This window comes from Podarcis vaucheri, assembly GCF_965113315.1.
Source record: "Podarcis vaucheri genome assembly, chromosome: 7".
Taxonomy (NCBI): Eukaryota; Metazoa; Chordata; class Lepidosauria; order Squamata; family Lacertidae; genus Podarcis; species Podarcis vaucheri.
The window spans coordinates 19,561,001-19,578,266 of NC_138765.1; the positions used below are offsets into that span (position 1 = coordinate 19,561,001).

General features: G+C 45.9%; 1 protein-coding gene across 1 annotated transcript; it reads right to left on the reverse strand.

Moving 5' to 3' along the window:
- Positions 1-1,163: 1,163 nt before the first annotated feature.
- Positions 1,164-13,414, reverse strand: LOC309537331 (lens fiber membrane intrinsic protein-like). The gene is made up of 5 exons (XM_082232190.1): positions 13,365-13,414; positions 8,480-8,710; positions 6,985-7,131; positions 5,331-5,456; positions 1,164-1,765 (listed from the first exon to the last, which is right to left on the reverse strand). Exons 2-5 carry the CDS (start codon positions 8,658-8,660, stop codon positions 1,725-1,727), a joined length of 495 nt encoding a protein of 164 aa, XP_082088316.1. The 5' UTR covers positions 8,661-8,710; positions 13,365-13,414; the 3' UTR covers positions 1,164-1,724.
- Positions 13,415-17,266: the final 3,852 nt, after the last annotated feature.

Sequence of the window (17,266 nt, forward strand, 5' to 3'; positions counted from 1 at the left end):
GTTTGCACTGCTGAGGAAAGTGTGCTCAAGCCTGCAAGCTTGAGTCACTGATACACATCGAAGCAGAGGTTGATGGATCTCCACAGCAGCAAGGCTGAGGGGAGATGCTCTAGCTGGGGCCAAGCCATCTGGCCTTTAGACCCCTGATTCTGACAGTTCTGAGCCCTTTCCTGCCTGTGCAGGATTGGCCTATGTGGCCCTTCACTGGCAAGTCGTCGTGTCCCCCGCCCCAACACTGGCCAAGCAACCATTCCATGAGGGGGCTGTGGACACTGTGGCAAGACTAGGCTGGGCTCTGGGACACAGAGATACCCAGTTGCAGGCAGGATGGGATGGGGACTCCTGTGGGGGGTGCCTAGCTTGTGCCCCCTAAAAACCATGCACCCAGGGCTACAGCCACCTGCCCCCCCCGCACACTACGCCCTGCCTCCTGAAGTTCCCCATTTCTTCTTTTTGCAGTGGATGAAGAGGAGGAGACATGGACTGCTCCCCTCCCCCCGCTGCCCACAGATTGGATCTCCATCTCCAAACAACCCCAGTTTTACCATTAGCCTGAGAGGCATCACTGGCAGCTTTTAATCCTCATCTATACTCACTAGTTAACATAATCTATTGCCAAAGCATTTGGAAATTCCAGAAGTGGCCTTATCCAGGGCTCATTTCCTTTTAAGGAGAGAGTGCTGGATGCTTGCAAAACTTTTTGCAAAGTCTGGATAGTTTCCATATACCAGTACGTTTTGTGACTAGGGATGGGTGAAGCGACAAATTTCGGTGTATTTCTGTTTCTCGTTTGTCCAATCTTCAGTTCGGTTCAGCTGGAGGGGAGTTTGTCCAGTTTATAGCTCACTTCACTTTGTACCCTTTTTATGCATTTGTACATTTTTATGCAATTACCTATTCAATTTATATCCTGTCCTTTCTCCCAAAGGAGCATAGCAAGCCTATCGACAACTACATAACCCCTTCTCTTACAATCAGTAAAAAATGCTTTATGATTTTAGCCTAGTCTTTTTGCTTCTTATTGTCACCCACTAAAGATTTGCAAAGTTTGTTTTGAGCCGGCATCCTTACTCATTTGAGCCCGGTAGAGCCTCGCTGAGAAAGACTTCCTTCCTCAGCAAACCCACATCCTCATGAAAATAACAGAATATGAAGGCAAGAACTCAAAGCATATAATTTAATCCATAGACCATTCTTTTCTGCTGGATGCACTGAAAAAGCTTGGTTTACTCATTCCTTGACTTTCACCCAGCCATTGAAGGAATAATATCATTCATAATTATTCTTAATTTTTAGATCATCATACGTTGGGCAGATACTAAACTGTAGATATTCTTTAACCTCATTAAAAAAAAAATTAAATTAAAGTCTGTGTTTGGGGAAGGAATGATTTGCTTCTCATGCCGGACTAGGCACTCTGCTGCTCTCCAGATGATGTTGGACTTCAACTCCCATCAGCCTCAGCTACAGGGTCATTGGTCAGGTATGGAAATCGTAGTCCACAAAAGTTTGGAGGCACCTCACTGGGTAGTCCTGTTCTACAGTATTCAGGAAAAGGATTCCATTTTATTACAAAGAGACCTTGTTTCTGTTTCTTCTCACTAAAGTACATTCATTTTCCTTCAGCTCGAACCTGCCCCAGTGCAGGCTGCGTCTCTGTGCCCCACTGTATCAACTTGGCTCCAGGTGTCATCTGAAGTGGAAGCGCAGCCTTTTCTTCATGCTCATGCTGACCCAGCAGTATCCAAGGGGATAGACAGCCCACCTGTTCGGAGAGAAAGGGGGCTGATTATGGGGGAGCAGAATAAAACACTACCCAAGATATCTGGGGCTCTGACCCCAGCGTTACCTCTCTTGCTCATCCTCCAAGACCTGCTGTTCTCATGGACCAAAATATATTCCCTCTCTTCCACAGAACCACACTGACTGCACATTTTGAGACTTCTCCAAGCGACTAGTTGTGGACAGAACTGGAAGTGTCTAGGAGTGGATGGATAAGCCTATCTCCCATCCATGTCATTAATGCATAAACCTGTTCCAACCCATTTTCACACTACACAGTAAATTTTCTATTTTAAAATAAAACGTAACAAGAACTAACATGTATCCACAGCATACAAATATAAACACATATCTTAGGTCAACATAGGTAAAGGTAAAGGGACCCCTGACCATTAGGTTCAGTCATGACCAACTCTGGGGTTGTGGCGCTCATCTCGCTTTATTGCCTGAGGGAGCCAGCGGTGTACAGCTTCCGGGTCATGTAGCCAGCGGTGTACAGCTTCCGGGTCATGTGGCAAACCAGAGCAGTGCACAGAAACACCGTTTACCTTCCTGCCAGAGCAGTACCTATTTATCTACTTGCACTTTGATGTGCTTTCGAACTGCTAGGTGGGCAGGAGCTGGGAACGAACAACGGGAGCTCACCCCATCGCGGGGATTCGAACTGCCGACCTTCCGATCAGCAAGCCCTAGGCTCTGTGGTTTAACCCATAGCGCCACCCGCATCCCTAGGTCAACATATGCATTACTAAAATACATATTTTGATGTATATGTGCTGATTTTTAAAACGAGAGGCTTCTGTCGATGTCCTCCATGGGCACATGGGATCCTAGAACTATTGGGGTAGTATTGGATTTGATCATAGGAAGCAACCATGCAGATCACCTTGCCAACAAAGGTCCATATAGTTAAAGCTATGGTTTTCCCAGTAGTGATGTATGGAAATTAGAGCTGGACCATAAAGAAGGCTGATTGTCGAAGAATTGATGCTTTTGAATTATGGTGCTGGAGGAGACTCTTGAGAGTCCCATGGACTGCAAGAAGATCAAACCTCTCCATTCTTCAGGAAATCAGCCCTGAGTGCTCACTGGAAGGACAGATCCTGAAGCTGAGGCTCCAATACTTTGGCCACCTCATGAGAAGAGAAGACTCCCTGGAAAAGACCCTGATGTTGTGAAAGATTGAGGGCACAAGGCGAAGGGGACGACAGAGGATGAGATGGTTGGACAGTGTTCTCGAAGCTACCAGCATGAGTTTGACCAAACTGTGGGAGGCAGTGGAAGACAGAAGTGCCTGGCGTGCTCTGGTCCATGGGGTCACGAAGAGTCGGACACGACTAAATGTCTAAACAACAAAAGGGGCAGAAACTGCACTGGTTGTGCCTCCAAATTACCTTTGACTAGGGTTGGGTATTGGGGCTGTGACGCTGTTGGTTCTTCTGGACATCTCAGTGGCATTTCATAGAAGTCCGCTTACCCTTCGGTCGCACTGTGGGTAGGCAATACCTCCTGGATCCCTCATCCGACAGGGGCCCTGGTGCTGGGGACTGCCTGGCTGGATTCAAGCCTGCCTGCAAATTGGCCAGTGGCAGGCAGGCTTGGAGACAGGGCCTTCCCAGGGAGTGGGCTTGATGAGGCAGGTAGGCCCTAGTCCCAGCAACTAGTTTTTGTAGAATCTTCCAGCCAGCCAGCCCTTTTTCATACTGTTTTCAGACCTTGCTGTGGCATTGCTGCTCACCGTATTCAGTGCAGGAATTCATCCATCAGGGAAATCGGCACCTGCCGGCTGGTTTTTTTCCTACCTCATAGCAATCGTCACAACTTTGGTGGTCTAGGCCAGGGGTAGGCAACCTAAGACCCATGGGCCACAAGCAGCCAACGGGGGTCATTTAACTGGCCCAAGAGCCGCCCACGAACCAAGTCACCGGCTTGGTAAGTTCCCACGCACTGTGCTAAACCGGCACAGCACGGCACAGGGACTCGCTTCTGCGGTGCCAGAAATCGTGTCTGCACATGCTCAGACGCTGGAAATCGCCGGAAATCGCGGCCGCACGCACGCACTCACACATGCACACAATTTGGCCCATGGAGGGATCACTGCTGGAATGAACCTGCCCAGGTGAGTTAAACCTTGCTGAGTTAAACCTTGCCTGCTCTAGGTATAGGATGCTCCTTAGTCTTGGCCAGGCAGGGGAAAGGTTCTAGTCTTGGCCTACCCCTCCCCAAATGTAGAGTATCCCATTAAATGGGTCCAGGAGGAGTTGCTTCTGGCTGTATTCCCAGGTGGGGGCTTGGACCTCAGCACTCCTCAAGTTGGTGACCCCCATGGGAGTCCCCCTATTTGACATAAGCCCCTGCTGCTGCGTTGACCCTTGGTGTCACTTCTGGCAGGCGGGTTGGAAGTAAATGGTTGACCGATGCCTATGCCAAACCTCTTGCCTCTGATGTCAATAAAGTTGTGGCCTGGTTTGATCCCATTCATACTGTTATTTGGTTGGGGGAGTGCAGAGCCTGGTCACGCAAGTCAGGCATTATGGAGTCCTTCTGGCATAGTGGGGAAGAGAGGGTGCTGATTTGCAACAGGTCCTTTCATTGCTGTTAAGGGAGATGCAGGATGCGGTCCTATGAGACAAGTGTTCTACCCCACGGAGATTGATCTGGGACCCCCTCAGATATGTATGCTATCCTTCATGCTATTTAACACCTACGTATATACTAATCCCATAGGTAGCACACACAAAAATCATTTTTCTTAATCCACAATTGTTTGTGCTCATCCTCAACCTGCTGCTTTCAATCTTAAAAAAAAATTTCTAGATCCTGGCATCCCACCTACAAGGGTGGGTGTGGTGTCATAAGACCTTTCACCTAATTAGGTGTCAGGGAACTGCCTCAGTGCCGGAGGGAGAGAGCAAAAGCCAGAGGGATTCCAGAGAGCGTTCAGGGATCGGGAGAAGCAGCCCATCTTCTGGGGAAGAGAATCAGCGTAGCACCAGTGGCGAAGGGGGGCAGATGGGGGAAGCGGCGAGGCGGTCCCATGATTCCTTGCCTGGAACCAGCAGGGAGAGTAGGGGTCCTCCGCTGCCCACGCCCTCCTTGTGCAGAAGGCTTTCGCGCAGAGAGAGTAGGAGGAGACTAGGCGTCAAAGAGCTTCTTTGCTGGAAGAAGTTTAAGAAACGCCCACTGACGGATTCTGCCAGCGATTGAGTCAGCCACGGGTGAGTGGCTGTTCGGACAGAAAAGGTTCACTTAGGCAACCCAGCCAGGTGTTTGCACCAGCTTACGCATGAGCAACCCCTAGAACCATTACATTAGGGTATCCATATTTTTGCTTCCCTGCCCATGCCTCAGATAATTGAAGAAGGAACCCACAACGTCATTGAGCAGGTATGGATGCGCACGCACACACACCTGCTTTCATCTGTGTTCAAATGGACTCACTGTAGAGCAGCCCCAGACTTAAATAATGCAGCTGAGAATGCTAGGCGAAGGCAAACATTTTAATAAAGATGTGCATTTTCAGCATTTCCCATTTGACACATACTCACCAGTAATAAGGAAGAGAGGAAAGGAGGCCCAACCCAAGCCGAAAGACCATCCATAAGACAATCCAGGACCGAACACTGTTCCCACACACCCTGTGAAAGTGGCCATGGCAATCAGGACACAACCAGCTAGGAAGAAAAAATACATCAGGATATCAGGTTACTTGTAAATTAAATCCTTGATGCTGAGCTGGAAGTTGCAGCTAGTGCAAAATGGAGAGGATCAACTATTCACTTCGGGTGAAATATGACCAACATATATCCTTCTGCTTGAAAGAAGTGCACTGGCTGCCAATCTGCCGCTGTGCAAGGTTCAAAATTAGTGTACAAAGCCCTATATAGCTATGAACCAGTGTGACTAAAACATCATCTCAGCCCTTACATCCCAAGCTGACCACTGTGCGCTGCAAGAAATGGCATCCTGCAGGTCCCAGCCTATGAGGAGGTCTGTTCCACATGATGTCAAAATTGGGTCTTTGATGTGTTGGCACCTACACTTTGGAACTTCCTCCCTTTATATATCAGACAGGCACCTTCTCTATTGTCTTTCTGGTACATGCTAAAGATGTCCTGCTTTCAACGAACGTGCTAAAATCTTTATCCCAGCTGGTATCTGTTCTGAATCTGAGTTGATTGTAGATTATTGGCTGCTGTTCTGAACAGTTTTTCTATATTTATGGTTACTATATTCCAAATTGTTTTCAAATGCAATTGTTTGGCTGTTTTTATATATGTATCAGTTACATATAATGAAAAAGTAAAAGTGTCATCACCCTGCAGTTCACTTAAACACAGTCAGGTGGCGATGTGAAATAAAGTGTGATGAGCAGTGGTGGATGGGTGGCTCAGGCAAGGAACTGCCACAACATGCGGCAGCCGTTTCTGAGCAGCAGCCCTTCTCCACCTGCCAGCCAAGCTGTTCATTCTACTGCCAGTGCAGGCAAAGGTAGAAAAAGGAATATTTTAGGAGCATGCCTTGCTGAATAAGGGGGACATAGTTTTTGTTGGATAAACTCCACTTCTACTTGCAGTGCTGCTTTTGAAGCTGCTCTATACAGCTCTTTTCCATCTCCAACATTGCAGTTGGAAAAGAGCCATTTCTGAGGATGCTTTGAAGATCCTTTGTGATCCTCTTCTTCTCCTTTGCACTATAATATTGGAAGTACAAATAAGAAGGGGGAGGAGGATCATGAAGGGTTTTACGAACTGGCCCTTCTCCTTTGCATTGATGGAAATGGAAGTGGAAAGATGTATTTAGGGAGATCGCTAAGCCCTTTTCTAGGCTCCTACTTTCAACTTCTGATGTTGCAGGTGTTGCAGAAAGAAGCATCAGAAGTTCACCCTCCTGAGAGGCCTACAGCAGATTCATACCTTCCAGATGAACTGGAAATGCAGTAGTGGCTCCACCACTCTCTAAATACCTGGGATGGAGAGTAAGGGTTTGAATTGTACCTTTTATCATGGTAATACATTTCAGTGGGTCTACTCTGAATATGACTTAGTTGGAGTCCACCAATAGGATTCCGTGTGGACTTTCCCTTTCAGCTCAAGTTTTCTTGGCGTAGGATCTGTGGGATTTGTTCAGGCACAGTCTACAGCTTTGAGTTTAGGGGCTTGAGGGGACTGTGGAATCAGATGCATATGACCCCAAGGATACCTGCAACAAGGCTGGCTATGGCTGAGGTCCTGGCCCGGGAGAGGAAGCCAAACTGGAAGTCAAAAAATGTTCCACAAAGAATAATGCAAGAGACGGCTCCAGCAATCATCCCAAAGAACATGAACGCTCGGGTGGCATGGATGTAATCTTGAAGGAAGGAAGAAAAATGAAGAAGGGGGTTAAATGCCCAGAACAGCCAGGGAGACCAACAGTAGGCAGTGCCAGAGGCCATGTCAAGCAGAGCCAACCCCTGGCAGGTGGGAGTTGGCAGTGCCCCATTTGCCCTATTGACCAGGCTCCTATTACTCAGCAGCATGATTATTTTACAGTCATACCTCAGGTTAAAGATGCTTCAGGTTAAATCTTTTCAGATTGCGTCCTACGGTGACCCGGAAGTACCGGAAAGGGTTACTTCTGGGTTTCGCCACTTGTGCATGCACAGGCGCTCAAAATGACATCACGTGCATGCACAGAAGTGGCGAATCATGACCCGTGCGTGTGCAGACGTACAGACGTGGGTTGTGTTCTGCTCAGGTTGCAAACAGGGCTCCAGAACGGATCCCGTTCACAACCAGAGGTACCACTGTATTTATTTATGAATATCCATACCCCGCCTACTAACCAAAGTTCTTGAGGCAGCTTACAATAAAACATTTAATTTATTTTTTTAAAAGCAGCAGCGCAATCATCAAAACAGCAGAGTCTCCCCTAACCCCTGTTCTCCAGCATTCCAAGAAATGCCAGCCTGCAGCTGCATCACTTGTCTGTTGAAGCAGCTAGGCGTTATTTCCAAACAGGTCAATATGTCCTCACTCAGTGGCTACTGTTGTCTCTTACAGCCCCAGCCCTCCTGGCAGATGCAGGAGTTGCTGGTTCATGTACTTGACATTTCAAGCACTGCAGTAGTTCATTTGACGGATCCTTTTCCTTTCTTTCTGTGCAAGGAATGAGTTTTTGACTTGAAGGAGCAGTGCAGGGAGTTGAAGTATGATCAAGTGCCCCACACACTGCTGCATGCCTTAGAAGTGAAGATCAGTTCAGTCTGCTTTTGAATGCCTTAAGTACTCCTAGCAGAAGACAGAGAAGATCTTACCTGACACAACCATCTCCAAAGCTTGGCAATTAGGTATGCACATATTACAGAGGCCCAAGATGTAATTGTTGGTGACCACCCAGTAGTCTGAACCCAGGGCAATGAACTACCATCACCTTTTAACTTTTTTGCTGCCCACAGCTGCCATTTTGTGCTGCACCCAGGGCACCTTTATCATAGCATGAGTCCCAGCACCTAATATTTTACCCCACACACACACACACACACACAAAAGAGGACAGGGTAAATGTGTTATCTATAGTCGCACTGGACTTTCAGGGAGTTTCAGAAGGATCAACTGTCCTGCCACACTGCTGCATAACTTAGAAATGAAGATCGGTTCAGTCTGCTTTAGAATACCGCACCTTAAGTACTCCTAGCACAAGACAGAGAAGATCTTACCTGATACAAAACCCATCGGATATGAAATACAAGAATAGCTTGAACCGAAATGGCTGCAAACTTTCCAGAGGCCATACTTCACATTGCTGCCTTCCACCCAGTAGTCTGAGCCCAGGGCGATGAGGAGGAGGAGAAGGCTGATGAAAGCACAAATCACAGCGCAGATCTGCAGTATACGCATTGTGAGAACGGTCAGAACTGAGACTGAGGAGCACAATAGGGATGATGAACCTGGGGAAAGGAGACATCCACATTATTCCACATCAGTTGCAGGCTATGATTAGTTTTTTCTGTAAAGTTGCACACGTCCTGAGAGGCCTACAGCAGATTCATACCTTCCAACATTTCTCTGATGAAAATATTTTTTTTAAATGATATTTATTAAAAGTTTAACAATTACAAAAAAAGCGGGGGGAGGGAGACAATAAAGAGCTCCAATACATAAAAAAATAAAAAACAGAAAAAAAGGAATTCAACAATACAAGTCAATGAAAAGAAAAAAGGAAAAAAACAAAATACACATTACATCAAAACCAACAACAAAACCAAATCCAATATTCCCAAATCTTTATCTTTCATTAACTTGTTTCATCGACCTCCTCACGCCTCCCTTTTTTGTATTCTAGTTATTAATTATCTCAGCAAATCCTTTCCATCTTTCACTATATTCTGTCATTAAATCACCTTAATTTATTTTAACCTTATCTTACCATAAAAAGCCCTAAAACTTAAAACTTATTTATACATAATTCCTTAAAGCATTTCTACTAAAGCCAAATAGTTTCATTCCAACATTTTTTCTAACACTCATTAATTTTACAAAAATTCTCTAAATGAATTTTTAAACTTTCTTCTAATCTTCATCCATCGTCTCTTCTTCCTGGTCTCGGGTTTTGTCAGTCCTTTCTATCCCTTCCATCTAGTCCATCAACCTGGTGACCTTCTATCCGAGGCTCTTAAGTCTTTTCCATGTCCCTTCTGCAGATCTTCTTCATATTTATACGTGCACTTTACTTTGTCTTCTGCTGATCTTATTCTTAATTTCCATCCTTTCTCACTGAGGGGTAGATCTCAGGGAGACTCCAACTTGACAGTATCTTTATCCCTTCTCGACAGGTCAGCCCATTCTCCATAGTCAGCACTGAAATCCAAAAGATATTTGAAGGCATGTTTCAAAGTCCCTCCAAGGTTAAGGGCCCCCACAACTCCAAACTCCCCCTGGCCCAAAACCAGATCCCAAAAGTCAAAACATCCCTGCATAGGGGGATCTATCCAGCTTCCCATCTCCAAACCAAACAGTACTCCATCTCTCCAAATCTGACTTTCTCCAGGTTCAGTCGTCAGAAACAACAACTTATGTTCCTGCAAGGCCGCAACTCTCTCCATTTCTATTACTTGAGGTTCAGCAACAACCTCCTCCTTTGTCTTCTGCACAACTTGCCCTGTCAAAGCAAATTCCTGGATTGGTTCCTGCGTGGTTTCTATATAAGTATTCACTGTTTGTCCAAAATTGCTAACTGCAACAGTCATCAAATCCATCTTCTCATGTAGCTGTTCTAGTAAAGCACTTGTCTTGCAAAAAGCAAGCACTAAAACTTTTCTGGGCACATTCTTATTCAAGGTCAATGTCTGGTTCTCACGATCTTTAATCTCTACAGCTGGAGAATTCCCCAGATCGACTCCAACAACAGTTTCACAAGCTCCCTCTAGGGGAAACAATTTCTGTTTGTATCCGCCTTTTTAAAAGCAGATCCAGCAACAAAATTCCTTTCGTTTTTCAGATATTTTGTTCCTTTTAAGTGCAAAAGGAAACATTGGAATCAATATGTTTCTCTTTTTTAACTATCTGTCAAAAAACGTTTTATTCACAGTCAATGAACTTCCCCAAAGCGTCTGTCTCTGACACCCCGTTCCCAGGTTCAAGACGGTGGAAATTTATCTTTCTTTACTCTCTCTCCTGCAGGTTTAAACAGTCTAAGATTTCCCCCCTCTTCTCCTGCTTCCAAGGGGGGTTTGGTAGTTTTAACTGATGGAAATTTAGTCCTTTACAAACGACTTTCCAGACTTTAGCTTGCAATGTCTTTGCTTCAATCGATTTACAAAAGTGGAAGGCGGACTTCCTGTTTAGACCTTCCCGCTTCGGTGCCAAATTAAGATGTTTCATAATCCAATTTTCCGTTCTACTCACGGGTAGTTGTTTAAAGTCCAATTTTCCACAGGAAAAAGTCAGCGCTCTCCGGCAACAGCAATGTAGCTTCACTCCGTGAAAAGAGCAGTCGATTTGAAGCACCCCACGTCGCTCCAGATCCCTGAAACCAGGTTTCCCTGCGAGTAGGGGAGTTGCAAAAGGTGCCGGCCGAATCCCACATCCACAGGCTTCTCCCGCCTGTGGTTTTTAGTGGGTCTCCGCCTCGCCGTGGCGGTCCAGACCCTAGTTTCACGAAGCGGATTCCTCCTGGTCAGAGGAAATCCGCCATTGCCGGAGGCGCTAACCCGGAAGTAACCCATTTCTCCGATGAAAATAGGGATGTCATATGCAATAGTACTACTACTACTATTATTACTACTACTACCACTACTAATAATGTTTATACCTAGCCCATTTGACTGTTTTCTCCCAGTCACTCTGGGTGGCTTCCGACATACATACAGGGCTGCCTTCAGATGTCTTATAAAGGTTATAGTTACTTATCTCCTCGGCTCGGGTTCATACCCTCCAACATCTCTCCAGTGAAAATAGAACATCCTACCATACCCTTCAACATTTCCCTGATGAAAATAAGGATATCCTAAGGAAAAGCAGGACATTCCAGGTTTGGGTACAATTCTTTGTGTTTGGATAAGTGAATTTGTGGATAATGAGCAGACGGATAGCATAATGTAGTTCACTGAATTCCTTCAAATATCTCTGAGCTAGACCTGAAAGTAGTTTTCAGGGTTGCTGAGTGAACTAAAGATAAATTAAGTTTATTTTGGGGTAGAACTTTGTGCAATTTATAGTTCATCATCACTTTCATCCTCCCACACAGCAGGAGGCCCAGACTTTTAACTTCCTTTAAACAAAACAAAAAAAGTCAATCGGATAGCTATAAAGAAAGTTGAAAATCAAAATGTGGAGGCAATGTTCTTATTATAACCTATTTATCCTAGTGCCGATGACCACATCTTATTGATAAGATTTTTCATGCATTTTTGAACCACAGAGTGGACACTTTTGTCCAACTCAACATTCAAAGCAGAAAATCTAAACCTCCCTCCAACCTTCCTCTCTTGAAAATCGGGATGCCTGTCTTTTGGTGCCATGCTCTTGTGATAGAGGGACAACACTGCAAGTGTCAGCACTGGCTTCAAGCACCGGCTCATCCTCCGCTCTGAGTTCAGCAGTGGTGGTGCTGGAGGGGCAAACAGGGCATTCTGGGATCAAATCAGAAGCTGAATTGGCTTCTTTAATTCCGGGATGTCCCGGGAAAATTGGGACAATTGAAGTGTATGCAGTGGCGTAGCGTGGGGGGTGCCAGGGGTGCCGGCCGCACCGGGCGCAACATTTGGGGGGGCACGTTTGGCTGGCCCTCCTCGAGGAAGCAGGAACCCCACTGTCCTCGGACCTCCTCCGAAGGCTGGCGGTGGGGCGGAGAGACCTTCTCCCCGCGCCAGCCTTCTGATGGCTGTCCTGAAGACTTGTGGTGGGAGCAGTGGCGTAGCGTGGGGGTGCAGGGGGGCCTGCTGCACCTGGCGCAACATCTGAGGGGGGCGCGGAAGAGACTCGAGTGCTAAAATCCACGGGTTAGGGGGCGCAAATTACTTGCCTTGCCCCGGGTGCTGAGAACCCACGCTACGCCACTGAGTGTATGTCATTGCAATCAATCAACCTCCTCTGACAAGGACTAGTGTTGGATAAAACCCTATCCTACCAGTTTTCATATCTCCCCTTTTTAAATAAATATGCAAAGTGACTCAGAACAAAACAATGCCCCCCCCCAAAAAAAATGAATTTTCACAGCAAAATAGGCATCATAGGAATATCTACAAACCCAGAAATATGGGACCCCCAACAGAGCTATGCCAAAGTTTTGTGATCATTTTGCAGCACCAACCCCTCCCTTTCATGGCCTCTCAAATTGAGTATCTGATGCATCAAACCAGGCTTCATAGTTAACACCCCAAAACCTAGCATTGTCCAATTCAACACGAATCATTTTGCAGTAGAATCCCTGTGTTTCGCGGTGCCCACAAAACTGAGTAATGGATACAATGGCAAAACTTTGGAGTAATAAAAGCAACATTGAATTTGGGGTGACCAGTAAGGCCCACCTACTGGGCAAGTCAGCCACACAATTTTGGCTGCTGCCAAACGTGGGGGTTTGTGCTGCAAAACAAATTACAAAATTTTGGCTAAGACAATGAGCTTATCCACACTTCCTCTTGTCCTGTTACTTCCCACCCCCCTGGAAAACCGCTCTCGTGTTTCCCCCGGATTGCCATTGGTTCCGATCTACTGCTAGAGAGCAGGTTTTCCCTTGGGAAGGAGTGGGGCAAGGAGGAAACTGCTGAGACCCATGCCTAGAAAGCTGCTAGGACCTGTACTTTCTAGGCAAGGCACAAGCAGAAGTATGGATGAGCCCAATGTTGAATTTTGTGTGGTGTTAAATAGGAAGCCCAGTTTGATATATCACTTACTTTGTTTGGGGATGGGGGGGGTGCAAAATGTTGCAAAATGATTGCAAACCAGTTGCTCAGGTTTGGAGTGAATCAGGCAATGTTGGATTTTGGGGTGTTAACTAGGAACCCCAGTTCCATATATTAGCTACTCTGTTTTGCAAGCACCTTCAGCTATTTTAAAAAATACCCCTTTCTCCCACAGAAACCTAGAGATTTGTCATCTCACCTGCCTCAGAATCCCTTCCTCCTTTCTCCAGCTGAAGCCAGCACTCTGGAACAAGTCCCTGGCATGCTCTGACTCCACCACCCCTTAAAAGGGGTGGGAAGAGATTGGCACCGCCTCTCAATGGACACTGCCCCTCTGTGGTTGGCCCCCATCTCTCTCTGCCGAGCTTTGTGTACTTTCGCTTTCTTCATAATTCTCTGAATGGCTCTGAATGGCTGAGCTTCACCTGCTGGTTTCTGATGACCAAACCACCGCTAAAGACAAAGGAGGATGCCAGGCTATGAATTAGCATCACCCCTCGCCAGCCACCTGGCAACCCTATGCCTTCCAAGTTCCCCCTGCCAGCACCACCCCATTGTTGAATATCGCTTTTCTGCCAGAATCATTGGTCTCAGCTTATTAGTAGACACGGGTGGCGCTGTGGTCTAAACCACTGAGCCTCTTGGGCTTGCCGATCGGAAGGTCAGTGGTTCAAATCCCCATGACAGGGTAAGCTCCCTTTGCTTTATCCCAGCTCCTGCCAACCTAGCAGTTTGAAAGCATGCCAGTGCAAATAGATAAATAGGTACCGCTATGGTGGGAAGGTAAATAGCATTTCCATGCACTTTGGTTTCTGTCACAGTGTTCCGTTGTGCCAGAATCAGTTTAGTCATGCTGGCCACATGACCCGGAAAGCTGTCTGTGAACAAATGCCAGCTCCCTCAGCCTGAAAGCGAGATGAGCGCCGCAACCCCATAGACACCTTTGACTGGACTTAACAATCCAGTGGTCCTTTACCTTTTACCTTTACTTATTAGGGCCTTTGGGATGCGTGTGGCACTGTGGGTTAAACCACAGAGCCTAGGACTTGCCGATCAGAACTCCCGTTGCTCAGTCCCTGGTCCTGCCAACCTAGCAGTTCAAAAGCATGTCAAAGTGCAAGTAGATAAATAGGTACCACTCTGGCGAGAAGGTAAACGGCGTTTCCATGTGCTGCTCTGGTTCTCCAGAAGCGGCTTAGTCATGCTGGCCACATGACCCGGAAGCTGTAGGCGGGCTCCCTCGGCCTGTAAAGCAAGATGAGCGCCGCAACCCCAGAGTCATCCGCGACTGGTCCTAATGGTCAGGGGTCCCTTTACCTTTACCCTTATTAGGGCCTTTAAATGGTGGAAAACTGCAAAGTTGAATATGACAAGAAAGTGGTGCATCCAGCATTGGTCTATAGCCCTAATGGAAAAATTGACAAAACGTGTTAGAAAAAATATATACAGAAATGTGAGAGATAGGTTCCATGAATGGTGGCTTAGATTTCTCCCAGAGAAAACTTGATTCAGCCCTCAAGTCTCAGAAGGGCTTTTGCTATGGAGTGGGAACCTCTACCAAACCTATTTATATCACCATTTTGGGTTTTGGGGGTTGTTGTTTTTTTAAAAAAAAAATGTTTTAAATACCACTTAATTATTCACATTTCTAAAAGCAACCAACTGGAAATGAGATAATCAAATAATAATAAAAATATACGCTCAGGCACATGGAAATTCCAGGACCACCTTTTAACAGGGAGTCTGTTTCCTTGTCCAGTGAAAGTATAGAGAGATCTGGTGACCTTGGTCCAAAGGTGCCAACGTTCTTTTAAACAGCGTAAGATTTTCTGGAAAGGGGATTAATTTGCAGGAGTGGTGTGGAGACAGCAAACATTTGTGCAAGAAATGGGTGTGTCGTCTTTGAATGAGGAGCTTGAAACATTTCCTTTATTTTCCCTATCACTTTTCTCTTCTTTATGCTACTGCCTTTCTTTTCCAGCTATGTAAACTGCTTGGGTGAGGCTTTACAAAACTCTGTATGCATTCCTTTCACCTGCTTTCCAGCGTTGTGTTTGTACAGTATTTAATTAACCCTGCATCACATCACATATTCTATGAACCAAACATTCGCTTGGTTCTTTGTCTGAACATGCAAAGGCACTGAATGTGCCCAAGGCAGGGTCACACACACAAGCCCAACCTTCAACATCATTGCATGTGTTGCATTTCCTGCTGCTCCCTGCCAACCTGCCTGATTTCCAACTTGATGTGCTGTGAAGATCTGCAGGGAGCATTCTGCTTGCATTCACGTGACTATGGGAAGGCTCCTTTGCAGAAATGGACTCCTTGCTTTATTGGCATCTCTGCTGGTAGAGGAGGGTCAGGGTTTCCCAAACTTGCTAGCTAGGGGTGATGGGCGTTGTAGTCAAAAAACAGCTAAACCGAGGAATTTTGCTCCACTTGGTGGTCATTCATTATGTATATGACAGGCCAATAATGAGAATGGCAAGCCTTGATAAAATGTGCCTTTCTTTGGTATTCATAACATTATTTTTTTTGCATTCTCTGTGTTTCAGGTTGGTTTGTGCTGTAACATCTAAGTTATTGTCTAGTCCAGTGTTTCCTAAACATGGGTCTCCAGCTGTTTTGGACTACAATTCCCATCATCCCTGACCACAGGTTCTGCTAGCTAGGGATGATGGGAGTTGTAGTCCAAAAGCAGATGGAGACCCAAGTTTGGATAACCGTGTAGAGGGTTCTACTTCACCGAATAACACGGGGAAGCTTGAGGTCTGGGGAGGGAGCATTAAACCTAAGAACATTGAGGGTGGGACTTGCGTGTCTTCCGTGTAGGCCTTCCCCATAGAGTTTTGGATGGAGATATCAAGTCCCAAGAGTAACTTAAAGAGTTGTTTTAGAAAGAGTAAGTTCTGTAGTTGTTAGTGGTTCCAACACCCACTGAGAAGTTGAAGAATGGACAGCATATTAATGAACATTACTTGGAATGGGGGGGGGAGCAAAAAAGAAAATTGTCAGAAAATGTTGCTGAAAACCCTCATTTGGTGCTGAATGAAAGTCTGTTTGTAGTCCACATTACTAGACAAAGGAATCCATGGACCAAGAGTCGAGTGCTGGAAGGTGGAAGGGAACAAGCACTTTAATTTCTTTCAGGAACCTAAATGCAAGTGGAGAAGAAAGGGTAGGGGTCCTCTTGCTGAATTTTCCTGAGTGGAGCGGAATGTTCTGCAACTGTCTGGGGGAAGGAGGAGAGCTGAGGAAGGAAATTCTCAAAGAATTGCTCAGAATATTCTTTCTTGAGGATTTTATTTTTCAGCCCTGTCCTAAAACCCTTCTCAACAGCCATCTGGCTCAGTTCTGAAGACACCCCTTCCCTGAAATTTAAAGAGAAATGCCGTTTCTCAACTGCGTGCTTTGAAGTGAGAATTTATTTGAAGATTGTGGTGGATCGGTGTTTAAAAGCACGAGCTGGAAAAGGAACACTTAATCCGTTACAGGACGCAGGTGCATTCTGCCAAATGGGATTTGCCAATTTGCTCAGCATGTGAATTAGTGGATTCTTGTGATGACTTGTTTGTTTTCTGTACTGTCCTTCATCCGAGGATCACAGGGTGACTTACAATATAAAAACACAATAATACATAGCATAGCAACAAATGGAAGAAAAAAACCCCAATAAGCCCCCAACACACACACACACACACACAGAGAGAGAGAGAGAGAGAGAGAGAGTTTAAAAGGCCTGAGAAGAGAGGAATGTCTTTGCCTGGTGCCTAAAGATATGTAATGAAGGTGCCAGGCAGGCCCCCCTGGGGAGAGCATTCCACAAGCAGGGAGCCACTGCAAAAAAGGTCCGTTCTCGTGTTGCTACCCGCCAGACCTCACGTGAAGGAGGCACATGAAGAAGGGCCTTGGATGGTGATTGCAGGGTCCATCAGAATCGGACCCCGTCTCTCTTTTTTCTCCCAAAAAATTTTTTTTATTCATTTTATAACACAAATAAAGAACACAAACAGAAAAACAAACAATACAAATTCTTGTCATATCCTTATTTTTCTAAACATTGTTAAGGGGGCTTCCCCAGGTCCCACAATATCTGAT

Excerpts from the sequence above, each read along its gene's own strand:
- LOC309537331 (XM_082232190.1), bottom strand. The coding sequence starts at position 8,660 with ATGCGTATACTGCAGATCTGCGCTGTGATTTGTGCTTTCATCAGCCTT. Across the intron at positions 5,457-6,984 it reads CATAGCCAGCCTTGTTGCAG|CTGGTTGTGTCCTGATTGCC; the intron begins GTATCCTTGGGG and ends TTTTCTTCCTAG. Across the intron at positions 1,766-5,330 it reads TCCTCTCTTCCTTATTACTG|GTGGGCTGTCTATCCCCTTG; the intron begins GTGAGTATGTGT and ends CTCTCCGAACAG.